Source organism: Lethenteron reissneri, chromosome 6 (assembly GCF_015708825.2).
Source record: "Lethenteron reissneri isolate LAM-NWPU_2019-01 chromosome 6, ASM1570882v1, whole genome shotgun sequence".
NCBI classification, from domain to species: Eukaryota; Metazoa; Chordata; class Hyperoartia; order Petromyzontiformes; family Petromyzontidae; genus Lethenteron; species Lethenteron reissneri.
The window spans coordinates 4,646,875-4,664,668 of NC_083784.1; the positions used below are offsets into that span (position 1 = coordinate 4,646,875).

The 17,794-nt window shown below is 52.3% G+C and overlaps 1 protein-coding gene across 4 annotated transcripts in view; it reads right to left on the reverse strand.

Moving 5' to 3' along the window:
• Nucleotides 1-4,699: 4,699 nt before the first annotated feature.
• The window catches only part of LOC133354045 (SAM and SH3 domain-containing protein 1-like), a 302,643-nt gene continuing 289,548 nt past the window's right edge, over nt 4,700-17,794 (reverse strand). For all 4 annotated transcript variants that reach the window (XM_061570594.1, XM_061570613.1, XM_061570607.1 and 1 more), the window contains exons 19-24: nt 15,130-15,306; nt 12,240-12,310; nt 11,208-11,783; nt 10,291-10,482; nt 9,679-9,804; nt 4,700-8,060 (exon numbers count right to left, since the gene is read on the reverse strand). In XM_061570594.1, coding sequence (XP_061426578.1) covers nt 7,998-8,060; nt 9,679-9,804; nt 10,291-10,482; nt 11,208-11,783; nt 12,240-12,310; nt 15,130-15,306 — 1,205 coding nt within the window. In that variant the 3' untranslated portion in view covers nt 4,700-7,997. The remainder of the gene's footprint in view (nt 8,061-9,678; nt 9,805-10,290; nt 10,483-11,207; nt 11,784-12,239; nt 12,311-15,129; nt 15,307-17,794) is intronic.

A 17,794-nucleotide genomic window follows, 5' to 3' on the forward strand; every position in this document is an offset into this window, starting at 1 on the left:
GCTAGGAGATGTTAACTACCTCGCCTGGTATACAGGAGGTCGTGGGTTCGATCCCGACGCTGATGCCTGCTGCTGTATATTTGGAGTTTGCGTGTCTCTCTCATAATCATCACGGTGGCTAGGAGATGTTAACTACCTCGCCTGGTATACAGGAGGTCGCCGTGGGTTCGATCCCGACTCTTGACGCCTGCTGTATTTTTGGAGTTTGAGCGTCTCTCCTCCCGTTAGTCGCGTGGATTTTTCTCCGAGTCCTCCGGTTTGTCCCCTCCACGTTGAGCAACGTGCGTTTGGAGTATTTGGCTACAATAAATGGTCCACGTGACGATGAGCCACTTCGTTGAGCTTACATGTGTGACCAGGTCGCTTCTGAAAGAAAATATCCATAGCTCCGTGGGGCCTTACCTGGTACAAATAAAAAAAATAGCCTATAGTTTCAAAGTAAAAAGTTTTACATAGTTTATGGTTGCCAAACACGTAATCCTCCGTCTCTCCACATCAACAACTGCGAGAGATTTCGATGTAAAGCTTTCGTGACTGCAGGGATTCATCTTCTTGGTTCTTTCGGTAAAGTCACGTAGAATGGAAATAATAAAATAATGAAAATAAAACATAATACAATTATTCTCACGACGTTTCGGCAACAACGGCTTCTTGCGTTATGGCCGAAACATCATGAGAATTATTTTTTTATGTTTTATTTTCATTATTTTATTATTTCCATTCTACGTGACTTTACCGAAAGAACCAAGAAGAACTGCGGGAGTGTTTCAGACACACGCGCACACGGCCTCCCCGCTGAGAGTGTGCATGGTGATTCTTCAACGGCGTTGGCTCGCCTGCAGAGTCGAACTCGCTCGAATCAATACCAGACCCACATTTCGACGCCAAAACCGAAAGGCTAAAACTACGCCCTGCGTAATGATCCGGCATAGCCACTTGATGCTTTTCACAAGCGACCTGGCAACACATGTTTTACTTTCATAGTAAAGTAATTGTTTTTTTAATTTGCTATACAACCAGATAATACAACAAATCGCTAACCTTAAACACCCATATTCTTAGGTTTTTTTCGGTAAAGTCACGTAGGTAAAAAATTAAAATTAATAAAAGTAAAATAAAAATTAAATAAAAATCACGACGTTTCAGAGGCAACACAAGCTTCCGTCCTCAGGACCTACGTGACTTTACCGAAAAAACCTAAGAATATGAATCCTTGCAGTCACGAAAGCTTCAAATCTTAAACACCCAGTCGTGTATAAAAGTTGAAGGCGGCATAGTACTATAATAATAGAGCAAGTGCAGAATCACTGAACCGGAATTGAGAGGTTGAAAGCATTTAGCGCGTGGCCCTTGAAAACGGGGGGGGGGGGGGGGGGGCGTAGCATATGTAGCTGCTTGTGCTACTAGGATAATCCGGCACTGGTCAGCGTTGATGATGGTGATTAACTTATTCCGAGTCTGTGGTTGAGTGACACCTACTGGCGGTGCGGAGAGACACCGCCGGAGCGGTTACGCAATGCTCAGGGCCATAGCTTAACTCTCGTAATTAAACGTCACTTTTTATATCCGAAACATACGAGATGATTTAAACGCGACCGAGGAATTGTTATTTTGGAACAGCTGTTAGTTTCAACGTTTCTGTTACGTAAGTTCACTGTGTCTAGTCCTCGAAGGGTCGTGGCTAGACGAGTGGTGACGATTATGATTTTTTTTACTTTTTATTTTAGTGGCCCCACTGAGCTGTGTAGATCTTTTTCAGAAGCGACCTGGCCACAAATAACAGCTCATCGAAGTGGCTCATCACGTGGACATTTAGAGCAGCCACATACTTTAAACGGACATTCACTTTAAATGTGGTGGGGGGAAAAAACCGGAGGACCCTGAGAAAAATCCACGCGACCACACGGAGAGAGAGAGAGACACGCAAACTCCAAATATACAGTCGTCGGGGTCTGGATCAAACCCACGACCTCCTGCATACCAGGCGATGGAGTTAACATCTCGCCACCGTGGCCGATGGCGAAGGCTAATTACGGAGTGGCAGCCAACAAGGAATGGAATGCGTCCATTGGGAATTTACGTCCAACAGTCAGGAGACGGAGCAATGGAATCGGATCGTGTGCAGCTAGTTAGGTGGATTGTTGCATTGCTGGATCGTGGGAGGTGGCGTCGGCTTGGGGGGGGGTGGGGTGCGAGGGGGAAGAGGCGTTCATCCAGCAGTGGCATGAACAAGGCTCATGATGACGACGATACGTGTATATGCGTGCATGTGAACTTTTTTTGAAAGCGGATCCGGAAAATGTTGGGACTGTGGCCTGGGGAACGGAGACCGAACGGATTTTTTGGTATTTCTCGAAGGATAATTTTCTTATAATAATATGATAATTGTTTTTTTACCCTTTTATCTGGCAGCAAAACTGACAACCTTTTTTTATAAGGAGTCATGTTTGCATTGACCACAATACCTGCAGTCGAAATGCAAACAAAAAACATAACTCTGATAATGTATGCACTGTCCTTGAAATTGATTGGTCCACACCCGAGACAGCTTTCTTTAGAGCCTAGTCTCACATGGTGTTGGACCAGATGATGCCTTTTGGAGCCTCGTCTCACATGGTGTTGGACCAGATGACGCCAAAAAAAGAAAGCTGTCTCGGGTGTGGACCAATCAATTCCAAGGAAAGTGCATACATTATCAGAGTTGTGTTTTTTGTTTGCATTTCAACTGCAGGTATTGCGGTCAATGCAAACATGGCTCCTTGTAAAAAAGGTGTCAGTTTTGTTGCCAGATAAAAGGGCAAAACAACAATTATCATATTTTGCTACTGGCAAATGAGGTTCCAATGGTGATAAATTTCTTGTTACGTGCAATTTTTTTTCTCGTTATATTCACGTTTTAGTTTTTGATTTGCTAAGTGTCTGTTTAAATTTTTCATTGTCCGCGTAAGGGACCGGCGAATTGATGTTGCAGCGTTGCGGGATGCAACTGCACGAATGACGCTCTATAAAATGACATTATTAATATTAAATACGTTGTCACTACCTCACAGCAACAACCCAATCGGATTTAAACCAGGTATTCACCGTGGTGACAATGTTATTTCTGACGTCCTGGGCTGTTTCCAGCTAAATGCCGTGCGTCTTCAGTCGCTGCTAAATCTGGCCGTGAGGATTTTATTCTGCAGCTTTAACCGGTGATCGGAGCTGAAACGAAAGTAATCGTCGCGTGGTTTAAACAATTTTAATTTGTTCGCTTCTGTCGGCTGGTGGAGGGTCGTACGACAAGAAGTGCGACCGGGCCGTTGCATGGAATTGGCGAACGATACCGGTGGAAGCGTTTTACGCGTTAAAGAGTCTTAACGCTCGCAAAGCGCGTGGGTTTTTAGATAAAAAAAAATAATAATCACTTACCACCACCTCACAGCAACAACCCAATCATTTACCTCTGAGGGGAACGTTTCACCAAGTCTCGTGGCGCGTTTTTCCATGAGGATCCTGCCAAGTTTTCACAACGGGCGGCGATTATTGCCTCAGTGCCATTCGAATTGATGCATTTTGTGGTGTCGTCGTTGTCGTACGAAGTTGAACCCCTGGCAGAGTGACGTCGCGACGGATGTTCAACCATCCGGAGGTGCGAGTTGAAAGCGCCAGGCCGGGCGTGCGTGTTCATCGAAGCGGCTCCGCGCAGGAGGCCACCACCTGGCGCTAGAGGCCACCACCTGGCGCTAGAGGCCACCACCTGGCGCTAGTGGCCACCACCTGGGTCTAGTGGCCACCACCTGGGTCTAGAGGCCACCACCTGGCACTAGAGGTCACCACCTGGCGCTAGAGGCCACCGCCTGGCGCTAGTGGCCACCACCTGGGTCTAGAGGCCACCACCTGGCGCTAGAGGTCACCACCTGGCGCTAGTGGCCACCACCTGGCGCTAGAGGTCACCACCTGGTGCTAGAGGTCACCGCCTGGCGCTAGAGGCCACCGTCTGGTGCTAGAGGTCACCACCTGGCGCTAGTGGCCACCGCCTGGCGCTAGTGGCCACCGCCTGGCGCTAGAGGTCACCGCCTGGCGCTAGAGACCACCACCTGGGTCTAGAGGCCACCGCCTGGCGCTAGAGGCCACCGCCTGGCGCTAGTGGCCACCGCCTGGCGCTAGAGGCCACCACCTGGCGCTAGTGGCCACCACCTGGCGCTAGTGGCCACCACCTGGCGCTAGAGGCCACCACCTGGCGCTAGAGGTCACCACCTGGCGCTAGAGGTCACCACCTGGCGCTAGTGGCCACAAGCGGGTGGCCCGTGCCGCCCGATTTCGAACGGCGAACCTCCGACAAGCGGCATCCGTCGACGGGGCCCTTGGCGTCGCCGCCCCGGTGTGCGTGCCGCCGACGTCCAAAGCTGTCCCCGCAAATCCCGTCCGGTCGGGTCGATGGGGAGGGTTGAGGGGGGCGGTGGGAGGGGGGACACGCTGGAGAAGAGGCAGCCAGAGACGAGGTGGGTCGAGCGGATTGTGTATGCGCGCGGGTATGCCCCCCCGCCGAGGGTTACATCATGGAGAGAAACAGGGAGTCCGCGTTTCTTTGTCGGTACAAAACAGGACGGTGCGAACTGGACAGAAACGAAGCGATTCTCGAATCGAATTGGTATCCACAAGCCCCCCCCCGCCCGCCCTGCCCCCCTGGCCCCCCACTCCACCCCGCCCCCCCGAATCATAACAATCCAGCAGAGCGCGCACATGTTTTGCGATGGGGGTCGATCGCCCGTCGGGTTGCATAAATATTTTTAGTTGATAACATTTCTAAAGCGATAAAAACATCTTCAGCGATGAGATATCTGAAGCGATCAAAACATCTGAAGTGATAATTTCCACCCCCCCCCCCCCCCGCCTTCATTTGCAAAGTCAGTTTTGAACCACGTGCACAAGTGCACTGTGTGGAGAGGCAGCAGCAGCAGCAGCTAAGGTAGGTGGATCACACACGGATGACATTGTGAAACTCCCTACCCCCGTGGGGAGGCGAGGGGGGCGTCGAGGATGAGCCGTAACCCTGGGCTCGCCAGGAGAAAGGCGGTGCAGCGAAATGCGGGGATACAGCGTTGTCCCCTCGCTCACACGCGTGGGTTTTCTCCGGGTGCTTCTGTCTCCCTCCCACACTCGTTAATTGACTAAACTATATATACAATGTATTTTATAGATATATACGCGCCTCCGTGTGTTGAGGATTTTGCGGCGATGCGAGATGCGCTGTGCATGTGATGACGCAACTCGCCACCGAAAACTACTCGTTTCGGAAAACGCTCGTTCACTTCTGCTTGGGGGAACGTGTTACGCCTCCTGGCTACTGATAGTCAGGCGCTGGGGCTCGCGCTGTCTGGGGGACGGTGGGGCGAGTCTGAGTCGTGTTGCCCTGACCTGGGGGGAAAAGTGGAGGGCAGTACCGGAGAGAATTCGAAGTGGGAGTCGGGGTGATTGTTATGATCCAGCACTCGCCGATCCACCGGTGGTCAGTCATCACCCTTATCACTCTCCTAACACGTACAGTGGTTTTCCACGCCGGTGAACTTCAGCTCGCCGATTCCTCCTTTGTCCGCATTGCGGACCCGGCCGAACACACGGATTGTTTGGTGTCATCCTGCACACTGTGTTCAACCGCCACCACTGCCACCACCACCACCGCCACCACACTGCGAGTCACAACAAAACCGGGTCTGGCCCAGCACCGCTAGCGGCTGGAATCTGAACAGAACCCACCAGACGCCAGTCGTGAACCGGGACCGGCAAAAACCACCCAGAGGTCATGGGAATGCCGCTTCAATATTTTCGCATAACCAGTGGGGTGGTGGCGAGGGTGGGAGGTGGTGGGCAGGTGGAGTGGGGGGGTAAAACACCAGGACGCTGAGCCAAGAAGCAGAGTGATTGTGTACGCCAATCCTTTGATTCGCCTTTGCTCCAGACTCCTTGGGAAGGGAGGCTTCGTCACAGCCCTTTTGTCATCACCGACGCAGGGGCACTGACGCGGCGCCCTCTCCGCCTTCACCCGCTGTGCGTCGCGAGCAGCCGGTGGCAACCTTAGAGCAGAGGTGGCTCTTGATTTTGGGCGTTAATTTTTTTGAAAGAAAAAAAATTATTTCATTTGTTTAGAAAGAAAAATTTGAGCCCCCACGCCCGGCCCTCCCCCCCCCAAAAACATAATATTTCACGCCACCCCTCAAAATAATATTCGTTGTCCTGCGCCCAAACACAGGGCACACAACGACGTGAAATAACTCGACGCGTTCTCGTGTCAACATCAAGACCACCGCGTGCGTCCGTGTGTGTGTGTGTGGCCTTAGAAGGAAACAAACGTATGCAGTAGGCGACGTTTCGGGCAATGAACCTTCTTCAGGCAACGTCACTGACGTACTGTGAAGAAGAGCCGTTGCCCATCCACGAGAAGCATTGCTCGATCCGCGGCCAACCGAATATTTCTCCCCCTTAACAGGCCACACACGCACAAGCGGTGTTGTGATTGACCACGGAACGCGTGGAATGTTGTTGTTGACTGTGCACTTCCAGCCAACGCAGCAGCAGCACCAAACAAAATCTGTTCATCCCGTCGACGACGACGAGAGAGTTTGCTGTGCGGTGCCACGTGTCTTGTAGGGGGGCGGGGTGGAGTGAACGGCCGCTCCAGCGCACCCCCCCCCCCCCCGCACCATCTCGACGCTGGTGCTACGGGCGCGCGTCGACCCAGTTCAAGTTTTCCCCCCCAATTCCCCTTGATCCGTTCCAGTCAAGGCCTATCTACAAGGATTGCATATTGCCACTGACAATCGCCATTGTTAACGCCGTGCGGCGCTCGCCCCGCTCCCTCGGACAGCCGGGCGGAAATAGTGTCTTGAGTCTTCTGGGCTCGCGGACTTGCTGCGTCTGCACGCGCACGGAGTGTTTGCGCGTGCGAACATAGTGTGTGCGCGTACGTAGTGTGTTCGCGTGCGCACGTAGTGTGTGCGCGTGCACACGTAGTGTGTGCGCGTGCGTAGTGTATTCGCGCGCGTATGTAGTATTTATACATGCGTACGTAGTCTTCACTCGTACGTATTGTGCGCGTACGTAGTGTATCAGAGCGGCAGGGTAGCACTTGCCCGAACAGTCTCTTTAAGGCTACGCGGGAGATCTTTGTCTTTGTAGTGGCTTAGCGCAGCGCTGCGCTAAGAACCCGGCGAACCCGAGCTCGATTCACGCTCACGAGCAACAACACCGACCACGGATATCTGAACCGGTCCTGGATCATCCTTCGCTGGGTCGATTCAGCCTCAAATGAGTCGCAGTCCAGCGTCTAAATAGTCCCACTGGGGAGACAAAGGCGGACGGGTGTGGTGCTGGCCAAACCACACCATCATTAGCAGCCGCGTCGGCTTGTTCCCAACAGTCTGTTAAGGCTATATGGGGGATCTTTGTTTTTGTGTGTGTGTGAGGATATCGTGTGTGTGCGTGCATGTGAGCATTCGTGTGTGTTTATGAGAATATTTGTGCGTGAAAGTGTGTGTGAGAGAGAGTACGCGCGCGTGTCTGTCAGGAGTGCGTGCATACGTGCGTTAAATGCCACTGTACGTGTGTGTGTGTGAGAGAGTATCACGTGTCTGTGCGCGTGTGTACGCTCGTGCGAGAGAGAGCGTCAGCATGTGTGCGTGCATGCGTGTGTGTGTGTAGACAGGTTGTCGATGAGAAGGCCCCCTCCCCTCCCCCCACTCGGAACACCGCCCTCCCCCGTCCTCCAGACCCACCACCATTGCCCCATCTCCCGCTCCCCGTGTGCATCTGCGCCGTCACTCTGTCTCGTTCCCGCAAGCGTCCGTCCACTCCCCCGCATCCCGCCGCCCCCCTCACGGCCTTCGTGTGACAGGTGGAGGGGGGGGAGAGGAACTTTTCCGTCAGGCCAGAACGGAATTCTTCAAAGGTTTCCCAGAGTTCACGAAATCAACCGAGGAGCCCGCTTCCTCCCGGCCGCCGCGGGAGGAGCGAACTGGTCATGAGTTGCCGTCGGATGTCCTCGAACGCGACGGTGATTCTGTCGCGCCGGCGATTGGGATCTGTACGAAAGAGCAAAAAAAGGTTTTTTTCTTTATTATTTATGAAAATGTAGGATGCATAACGACAGGAAAATTAAAAGTCTGTTGTTATTGTTTAACACGTAGGCTTTCGCGACCAATATCATCAATAATACAGGTTTTCTTTTGGATTAGATCGCGTAAATATATAAATGTGTCATTAAACCCGCCACCACCCAACACAGCCAACTAGTAAGGGTTGTCACGTAAACAGAACGTGGCCAATTCGTCACTAGTACAGCAACACCGGTGTGTTGAAGAGCCAAACCACAACATTTACAATCTGAGTACGACGTTTCGCCAGTAACTACAACCAGCTTCATCAGGCAACAGCCAGATTTGTGTAGAAATCCCCCTGTTCCCTGTATTATGGATGATATTGGTCGCGGAAGCCTACGTGTTAAACTGACACATTTATATTTGCGCGATCTAACCCCAAAACACCTCTGTGTTTGTTGTTGTGTTGCTGTTGTTGTGTTGCTGTTGTTGTTGTTGTTCGGGGAATACAATTGAAGAAACCAGAAAGAGAGGAAGACCTCAGAGAGTGGCGTGTCTACGACGACGAGAAAGAAGTGGCCACCACGTGAGCATTATTGGCACACGGAAAGTGGAAACAAATAACACAATGTGCAGTGGACACCTACGGACTCTTTGCACATGGATTACACTGGTCAACAAAAAAAAAAAATTCTGGCCTGGACTTTTGCAGCTGTTTTAGACTAATTTCAGGGTGCTGATTCCAAATCTGATCTCAAATTTGCTCTATCACATCTCATTTTTATGCTATCGGCATATCCCATTTTCATTGATTTTACCCGAAATTAACTCTCACTTATGATTGCAAGTTGTTGCGAGTCAGTGACTGCTTTAGTGTTAAAATATGGTGCTGTATTTTTAGGATAGTGTGTTTATAATATCATTTTATGCAGATATCCACATTTATTTAATATTTTTCTTCTGCAGTTTTTATTGAAAATGCAATATTTGATATCTCAAAAACCTGATGTGATAGACAAAAACTGATGCCAGATTTGGAATCGGCACCCCAAAATTACATTAAAACCGTTGGAATACCTTATGCCAGAAAAAGTGTGTTGACCAGTGTTATTGATGATGATGATATATGTTACATCTGATGGAGGGTGGAGCGTGTGCTGGTGCAGAGGTGAGGTGGTGGCGGTGGTGGCGGCATCAACGGCTGTGGCCACCGCGATGATGATGACGATCATGATCACGATAAGGAGGACATTTCGATCTTGATTCGCACGACGTCAATGCAGGGGTGAGGTGGTGGTTCTCTTGCCTGAGAATGTCTTACTGAAAAATAAGTTACATTGTTCACGATAATCGTGATTATTGTTGTTATGTTTACAATGCACACACCAATCGTGCGAATTAATTATTAATGGGCCACACTCTTGAAAGCAAAACTCATGGCAACATCGGGTCAATGCCAGCCTAACCTTGGTCCGATGGCCCCCGTGTTTACTAGGTGACAACAGTAAGTTTTTGAGCACTTCCCTACGCACAGTCTCTGCACCACCACACCACCGCACACCCCCCCTCACACCCCCCCCCCCATCACCCGCCGGCCCCCCACCTCTCTCGCCGCTCTCAGGAGTCGAACCCGCACTCGTTCCAGGGCGGGCGCCACCTCCGCCGGCGTGGCCCTCGCCTCCTCAGCGAGTCTCCACACGAGCGCCGCAGGCAGGCCCCCTCGTCCACGCTGCGCCCGCACACCCGAGCGGGGGGGGAGGGGTGGGGGGGCACACCGGCACACGCATGTGCGTTAGTGTGCGCGTGTGTATGTATGTACCTGTGTGTGTGTGTGTGTATATGCTCGCAAACAGCAACTGCCCCAACAGTTTGTAAAAGCTATACGGGGGATTTACGTATTTTCTTTGTCTGTGTGCGTGTGTGGGTAACGGTACTGTAGCGGTCCTCGACCTCCCCTAGGTCGACTCAGCCTCAAATGAGTACCCGGTGCGGTGCGTAAACATCGCCGCTTGGGAGACAAAGGCGGCCAGGTGTGGTGTTGGCCACCCACCCCCCGTGCACGCGCGTGCGTGTGGGCATGTCGCACGATGGCCGCATCGCGCGTAGAATGCTCTCAGCCTTGTCCCGACCACCAACGACACAGAGAGCTAAACGTTATGGGGGTTCGGATTTGGGAGGCCCTCGCTGCGAGCGCCAAGGCGGTGCGGCCACTCGCCTTGTCGGTGTACGGCTCGGCTGTGAGGTCCAGGCCCAGTGCGAACAGCCGCGCCTCCAGGCAGGCGTCCAGGCTGACCTCTTGGCACCGCTGACCCTTGCGCAGCGCTGGCCCGCTCCGACCTCCGACCCCGGTGCCGGCGTCGGGGTCCACGTGCGATCGCAGCCTCGGTCCCCACGGCGTCGAGTCCGTCTAGCGGGCGGGGGGGGAAGGGCGGCGGCGAAATGTTAACTACCTCGCCTGGTATACGGGAGGTCGTGGGTTCGATCCTGACCCTGACGCCTGCTGCATATTTGGATTCTAGATTTGAAGCGTTCGTGGCTGCAAGGATTCGGTAAAGTCACGTAGGTAAAAAATGAAATTAAAATTAATAAAAGTAATAATAGAAATAAAATAATAACAAAATCACGACGTTTCGGAGGCAACACAAGTCTCTTTTTTACCTACGTGACTTTACTGAAAAAACTAAGAGTATGTATATTTGGAGTTTGCATGTCTCTCTCTGGAGTGGAGTTTTCTCCGGGTCCTGCGGTTTTTTTAATCGACGTGGGTTGAGTATTTGGCTCCTGCTATAAATTTCCACGTGATGATAATCCGCTTCGTTGGGCTTTCATTTGTGGGCAGGTCGCTTCTGAAAAAGAGCTACGTAGCTCAGGGGACCTGGTTTAGTTTAGTTTTTTTATGGTTGGGGAGGAGAGCAAGGACGATAGGTAAATTTCATTGCATCTGTCGCTGGGTGGTGGAGGGCAATTATAACAAAAAAAATTGGCATTACACCCACACGACGATCTAACCCAAACATAAACTAATGATGAATCGTGATATCGCTCGTCAAAGGCTGCGTTTAAAGCAAAAAAAAAACACACACACATGGGTGTCCACGTTGGACTGCGTGCCCAACGTCACCAGATTTTTACCTGCGAGCCATCGCCGGCAAGGCTGCGCCGGTTGCGGTTAAACGGTGAGGCTGCCACTCCGGTTTGCGTTCCGGTTCCGGCCGCCGTCGCATGCCGCGCGTCTCCGCCAATGTGCAGCGCCGCCCGCTCGCGCCGAGTCCTGCCCTCGGCGCTGCCGGGCTTCGGCTGCCCCGGCTCCTCGCCGTGCGTGCGAGCACGCCGCTCCTCCGCTGCCACCACCACCTCTGTTCCGTCTACGCCATCGCCACCACCACCGTCAGTGGCCGCATCCGCATCCGGGACGACGTCCTTAATGGAGTCCGGGATCCGGATTTCGGAACTCCGCTCCGATTCAGGATGAGTCCGTTTCTCCGATTCGCCCATGGACGGAGGAGGAGGAGATGGAGATAGCGGCGGGGGAGTTTGGCTTGCGGGTGAATCGGTGGGGGGCTCCGTGGCCTGGTCCGGCGGGTTTGGGGGTGCTCCCTCGTGCTTGCTGCGCTGTCTCCGCGTGGAGTAGCCAGGGCCCCGGGGGCCCCCCTTGCCCCCATCGCTCCGTCTCTCTGCGTCAGCCTCGTCCGTGTCCCGCGCTGTGGTCTGGAATCGTCATCAGCATCATCAACATCATTATCATCCGCAGCAGGGACATCATTGTATCATCGTTATCATTAACATCAACATATAATCATCATTTTCACATCAATGGGACCCTTTTGACCAGTTCCGGGTGTTAAGATGTTCACACACTAAATGAGATGCACCTTTTGCAAGGCTTCATCAAGTCTGCATTAACAGCTGCGGTTTCTTCCCAAACGCATAATCACACACTGAATGGAGTTGGCCAAACATCCCAACGTAGGACCACAGAACTTGGGCAATTTGTCGTCTCCGGTTCTGGCTGCACACTTCCCGTTTCGCCTGCGGTTTCCCGCACCACTGAATCATTCTCCATCTCTCTGAATCATTCTGTCCCTGAATCATTCTCTCGCTCTCTGTCTCAGAGCCGTTTGTCTCCTGTCTCAGAGAGCGAGTGAGATGTGGCGTGCGCGTCACCTGCTCCGGGCCGGTGCCACCGTCCCGCTCGCCCGCCTCCTCCGCCTCCGCCGTCTCGTCCTCGGCACCACCTGCACGGCAAGCGCGGCGGCACGAGTCACGACCGACCCTCCGGCGCGTTTGCCCGACGCCGTGTCTGACGTTTCGCTCCACACCCCCCGAGAGCTTCTACTGGCAACTCTATTCAGAAGCTGGTTGTTTCCTCCACCCTGCATCACCAACACCCCCCTTCCAGGGCTGTACCACCTACTCCTCTGGCAAAAAACCAACCCAGCCTCGGGACAACACAACTGTCGCTCTCTGATGTGGGGGTGTTTGATTCAAGCCGGGGGGGGGGGGGGGGGGGCAGACGTCTGCGCAAAAGGTGAGCGTGACCCACACTTTTCCCCCACCACCCTCGACCTGCCCGATTTGATTAACGCCGTGCACCCATTTACTCCGCTGTGTGGACAGAGGCGCCGTGGGGTGGTGCGGGGGACGATGGACAGGGGGGAGTCAGGAAACTCGCCCCCTTCGCTTCAACCGCGACGCCGGGAGATGGACTCGAACTGGTGACCTCTGGTTTGTGATAATAATAATAATAATCATGGGACCTTCTTTGCCAGTACCAACATATGAGAATAGGTTTTCCCATTTTTTCTGGCAACAAAACAGCTGTGTTGAGGTGTTAAAACACCAAACGGAAACCTTTCACAAGGAATCCTGTCTGCATTAACCACAATACTTGTGGTCAGAATGCAAACAAAAAACATACTCTGATAATATATGCATTGTCTTTGAAACTGATTGGTCCACACCAGAGATAGCTTTCTTTTTGAGCCTAGCCTTTTGATGTCCTCTGGTCTAACGCCGTATGAGACGAGGCTCGAAAGAAAGCCGTCTCTGGTGTGGACCAATCGGTTTCAAAGACAATGCATATATTCATCTTCTGGTTCTTTCGGTAAAGTCATGTAGAAGGGAAATAATAAAATAATAAGAATAAATAAAATAATATTATTTTATTATGTTTTATTTGTATAAAATAATAAAAATAAATATTATATTATTTTATTATGTTTTATTTTTATTATTTTATTATTTCCCTTCTACGTGACTTTACCGAAAGAACCAGAAGATAAATCCCTGCAGTCACGAAAGCTTTAAATCGAAATTTAATGCATATATTATCAGTGTGTTTTTCGTTTGCATTCTGACCACAAGTATTGTGGTTAATGCAAACATGAATCCTTGTGAAAGGTTTCAGTTTGGTGTTTTAACATTTTGACACAGCTGTTTTGTTGCCAGAAAAAAGGGGAAAACCTATTCTCAGACCTCTGTTTTGTGATGATAATAGTGATGTTAATAATAATGTCACAGTACTCTAATTATAAACGTCGTGGGTTTACTCTCAAACACACAACCGGTGTGCTGAAGCAGTAACTAATTGGCACGTTTTTTGTTTTCCGTGATGAACCTTACCGATTGGCTGTGGCGGGTTTAACGACATATTTATATTTACGCGATATAACCACAAAAAAAATTCGTCATGGATAACGTTGGTCGTGAAATCCCCTTGCTACTACGACTACTACGACTACTATTACGACTACTACGACGACTATGACGTGTTAACATGATGTGGATGGCAAGTCCATCACGCTGCTCACTGCTATATCGGCACGATGGCAGCTTGCCTAAGCGGATGTCGCTCACTCAGAGATGCGGCAGTGGGGGGGGGGAGTGGGGCAAAGTTTTAAGATTGAAAAAATAAAATAGGACCCTACAAATAATAACAATGATTAGAACAACAATAGAACGAGTATAATGCGTTTCCTCTGATAAATATAAACACCAATTGTTCATTATCTCTAGAAGGGAAGGGGGTGGTGGTGGGGTGGGGTCACACCCAAGGGTCCCCCAGCCCCCCAAGTGCCCCCCCCCCGCTCACCCCCTCCAATAGACTTTACGTGGAGACCCCAAAGGAGCTTCCATGGAGACCCATCAACTTGGAGAGACCCATATGGAGAACCATGAACTCGCACAGAGATCTACCGACCTACAGAGAGGCCCAGTAGCTTTACATGGAGACCCACGAATTCTCCGGTTTTCCCCCCTCCGCATTTTAGAATCGACGTCACGCGTTCAGAGTATCTGTCCGCTGTAGATTCCCGCGTGATGATGATAAAGCCACTCCGCTGCTGCTGTCATCCGTGGCAGTCAGGTCGCTGCTGAAAAAGAGCTGTACGTCGCTCGGTGAGCCCTTGCGTGGTAAGATTTGAATATGTTTTAAATAGTTTAACGGTGCGAATCGTCATCCGTTATCGTAGTGTTCGGGAATCCACTGCTGGATGAAGGTGTAATGTGAGGATATATCCGGGTCGTTGATAGATCACAACTCGTCACGATGATTGGCTCTGCCGGTCCTGGTCCATAGCCAATAGGGGGAAGCCTCGGGGCGTGGCCCTGACGTAATGGAAAGGTGACAACAGCTGTAAGTAGAGGATTGGTTCTGCTGGCTTTAGCCACATCCAATGGGGAGACGAGTCCGGGGCATGGTCCTGGGAGCCTACGGTGGAGTCTGGAAGATTCCATAGAGGCTAACCAGGATTGGTGGAAACGTACCACGTGACCCGGGTATTAAATAGGGGTGGAGACGAACAACACGTGGTCAGAACTGGAACGAACGAAGGGAAGAGGCCACGCGAGAGCGGGGGTCCAGGCTGCCACGTGGCTGCGCGCGTCTTTCTCTTTCTATCCCTCTCACGCTGCCTGTCAGCGGCGTGAAGGAGTGTTGTAATGAAAGACGAATAAAGACCATATTCCAGAAGTCGCTTCAACGACCTGCGAAAACGGGACGGCGATCGGTGGCGATGGGGAGAGCCGTAAATCTCCCAGCCCAAGGGGCTCTCACCGGCGTCGTCACCGATGATGACGAGGTAGACGGAGCGAACGATGTTCTCGGGCAGGTGGCTCTTCTCGAAGACGAGGTCCTCCACGCTGCAGTAGCGGCGCAGGGGGTGGGGGTGGTGGTGGGGGGGGGAGCCCGCTGAGTCCATCGCCGGGTCTTCGGGACTCTGCCGGTCGCGCCCTACGAGGAAGAGGGAGGGGGGGGTTGACGGGTTGAGAGACTCGGAGGCTCTCGGAGAGACCCATGGACCTGCAGAGACTCGCGCAGAGACGAGTGGACATGCACGGAGACCCGTAGACTCGCACAGAGACCCCCCGTAGACTCGCACAGAGACCCATAGACTCGCGCAGAGACCCGTAGACTCGCACAGAGACCCGTAGACTCGCGCAGAGATCCGTAGACTCGCACAGAGACCCGTAGACTCGCGCAGAGACCCCCCCGTAGACTCGCACGGAGACCCGTAGACTCGCACGGAGACCCGTAGACTCGCACAGAGACCCATAGACTCGCACAGAGACCGTAGACTCGCACAGAGACCCGTAGACTCGCACAGAGCCCATAGACTCGCACAGAAACCTCCCGTAGACTCGCACAGAGACCCCCCGTTGACTCGCACAGAGACCCGTAGACTCGCACAGAGACCGTAAACTCGCACAGACCTCCCGTAGACTCGCACAGAGACCCGTAGACTCACACGGAGACCCGTAGACTCGCACAGAGACCCGTAGACTAACAAAGAGAGTCATAGATTCACACAGAGAGCTAAAGACTTGGAAAGCCATAGACTAGCACAGAAACCCGTAGACCCGCATAGGTACAGAGACCCGTAGACTCACACAGAGAGGGATAGACTCACATAGAGAGCCATAGATTTGCACAGAGAGCCATAGATTCGCACAAAGCCGTATGACTGCCTCTGTCTAAAATATAAACACGCTCGCCGTGTCTGCACAGCGCGTTGAGACGCGGTGGCGTTCACCCTCCGCCACGCAGTTCAGTTTCAGTTAAAGTTGATTTGTTCTTGTTTTGACCAGGATGAGAACTCGGGAAGGGGGGGGGGGGCAGGCGGGCAAGGCAAGAGGCTCGCTCGCAAAGCGTGACTCCGGGTGGAACGGGCGCCGCGTTGTTGCCCGCGATTGCCCTCCTCGTGCGACTGCGCCACTCGCGGGTGGCCGGGGAAGATGTTCTTGACCGGCTGGCACGGCACAGCACGCTCCCCTCCTCGCGAGAAGTGCCACCGATAGTGGCCGTGAGCCGCGGCCGTGCCGAGCGCGCTACAGATCAGAGATCTCTCTGTGCACCGCCGCGGGCAGAGTGCGGTGCGTGCCAGCCTAGGGTGGGCGCAGGCGCGTGGGTGTATGTACGTTGAACTTCTTTCACACCGCACGCAGCCAACCTTGCTGTGTATGCATGTTGAACTTATTTCACACCGTATGTAACCAACCTTGCTATGCACGTTGAACGTATTTCGCACTGTGCGTAGCCACCTCTGCTGTGTGCGTGTTGAATTTCTTTCACACCGTACGTAGCCAACCGTGCTGTGTGTGTAAGTTGAACTACTTTTGCACCCGGCGACCCGAGTTCGATTCCGTCTCACGGCCAATAACATTGACGATTATTTGAACCGGTTCTGGGCCTCCCCTAGGTCTACTCGATCTCATGAGTACCTGGTGCGGTGCATAAACATCGCCACTAAATGGTCGAGCGTGTTGCTGGACAACCATCTCCTTATGTCCTGAGCCAGCCTTTGTAGGTGCTCGCTCTATGTCAAGGCTTACGAGGGATCTTTATGGATTTCTGTATGGGTATGGATTTCTGTATGGGTATGGGTGCGAGTTGGCAATTGGGGAGCACTGCTGCTGCATCTGCCAGTCATCTCAGTCAGTGAGCCCATGGCACTTGCGGGGTCTGTCCCATGACCAGCAGCGGGCCTTCAACACTTCACGTGACGGCCTCAAAGTGCACCTAGCCTGGCACAAGCGCCGTGGTGACATCACCACGACTTGGTGTCAAACGGCAGCACTTGCAGTGTTTGTGTTTACGTGTTAGTTTTTGTCAAAGTGTTTTTTTAATGGAATGTGTGTGTGAATGTGCATGTGTGGGTTTGTGTGTGTGACTGTGTTTGTAAATGTGTGGGTTATAGTGTATCGGTTTCAATGTGTGTGTTTGTGGGTATGTGTGTGTTTGTGGGTTTGTGTGTGCGTGTGTGTGGGTTTTGTGTGTGTGTGGGTTTTGTGTGTATGTGGGTTTGTGTGTATGTGGGTTTGTATGTGTGTGTTCTGTATGTAGCGGTAGTGTAGCAGTTAGCGTGCTGAGCTACAAACCTGGCGACCCGGGTTCGATTCCCACTCACGGCCAACACCAGTGACAGCGATTATCTGAATCGGTCCTGCGCCTCCACTAGGACGACTCAGCCTCAAATTAGTACCCGGTGCGGTGTAAACATCGTCACTAGCGAGACAAAGGCGGCCGGGCGTGGTGTTCGGGCACCTACCCCCCCCCCCGTGTGCCGTGCCGGCCTTCGTAGCTGCTCGCTAACAGCACTTGCCCCTCCAGTCTGTTACAGGCTATACGGGGGACCTTTGTCTTTGTTCTGTATACACGTAGGAAGCTGTGGCCCAGTGGTTTTCACACTGGACCTGTGGCCCCTGAGTTCGATTCTCGGAAA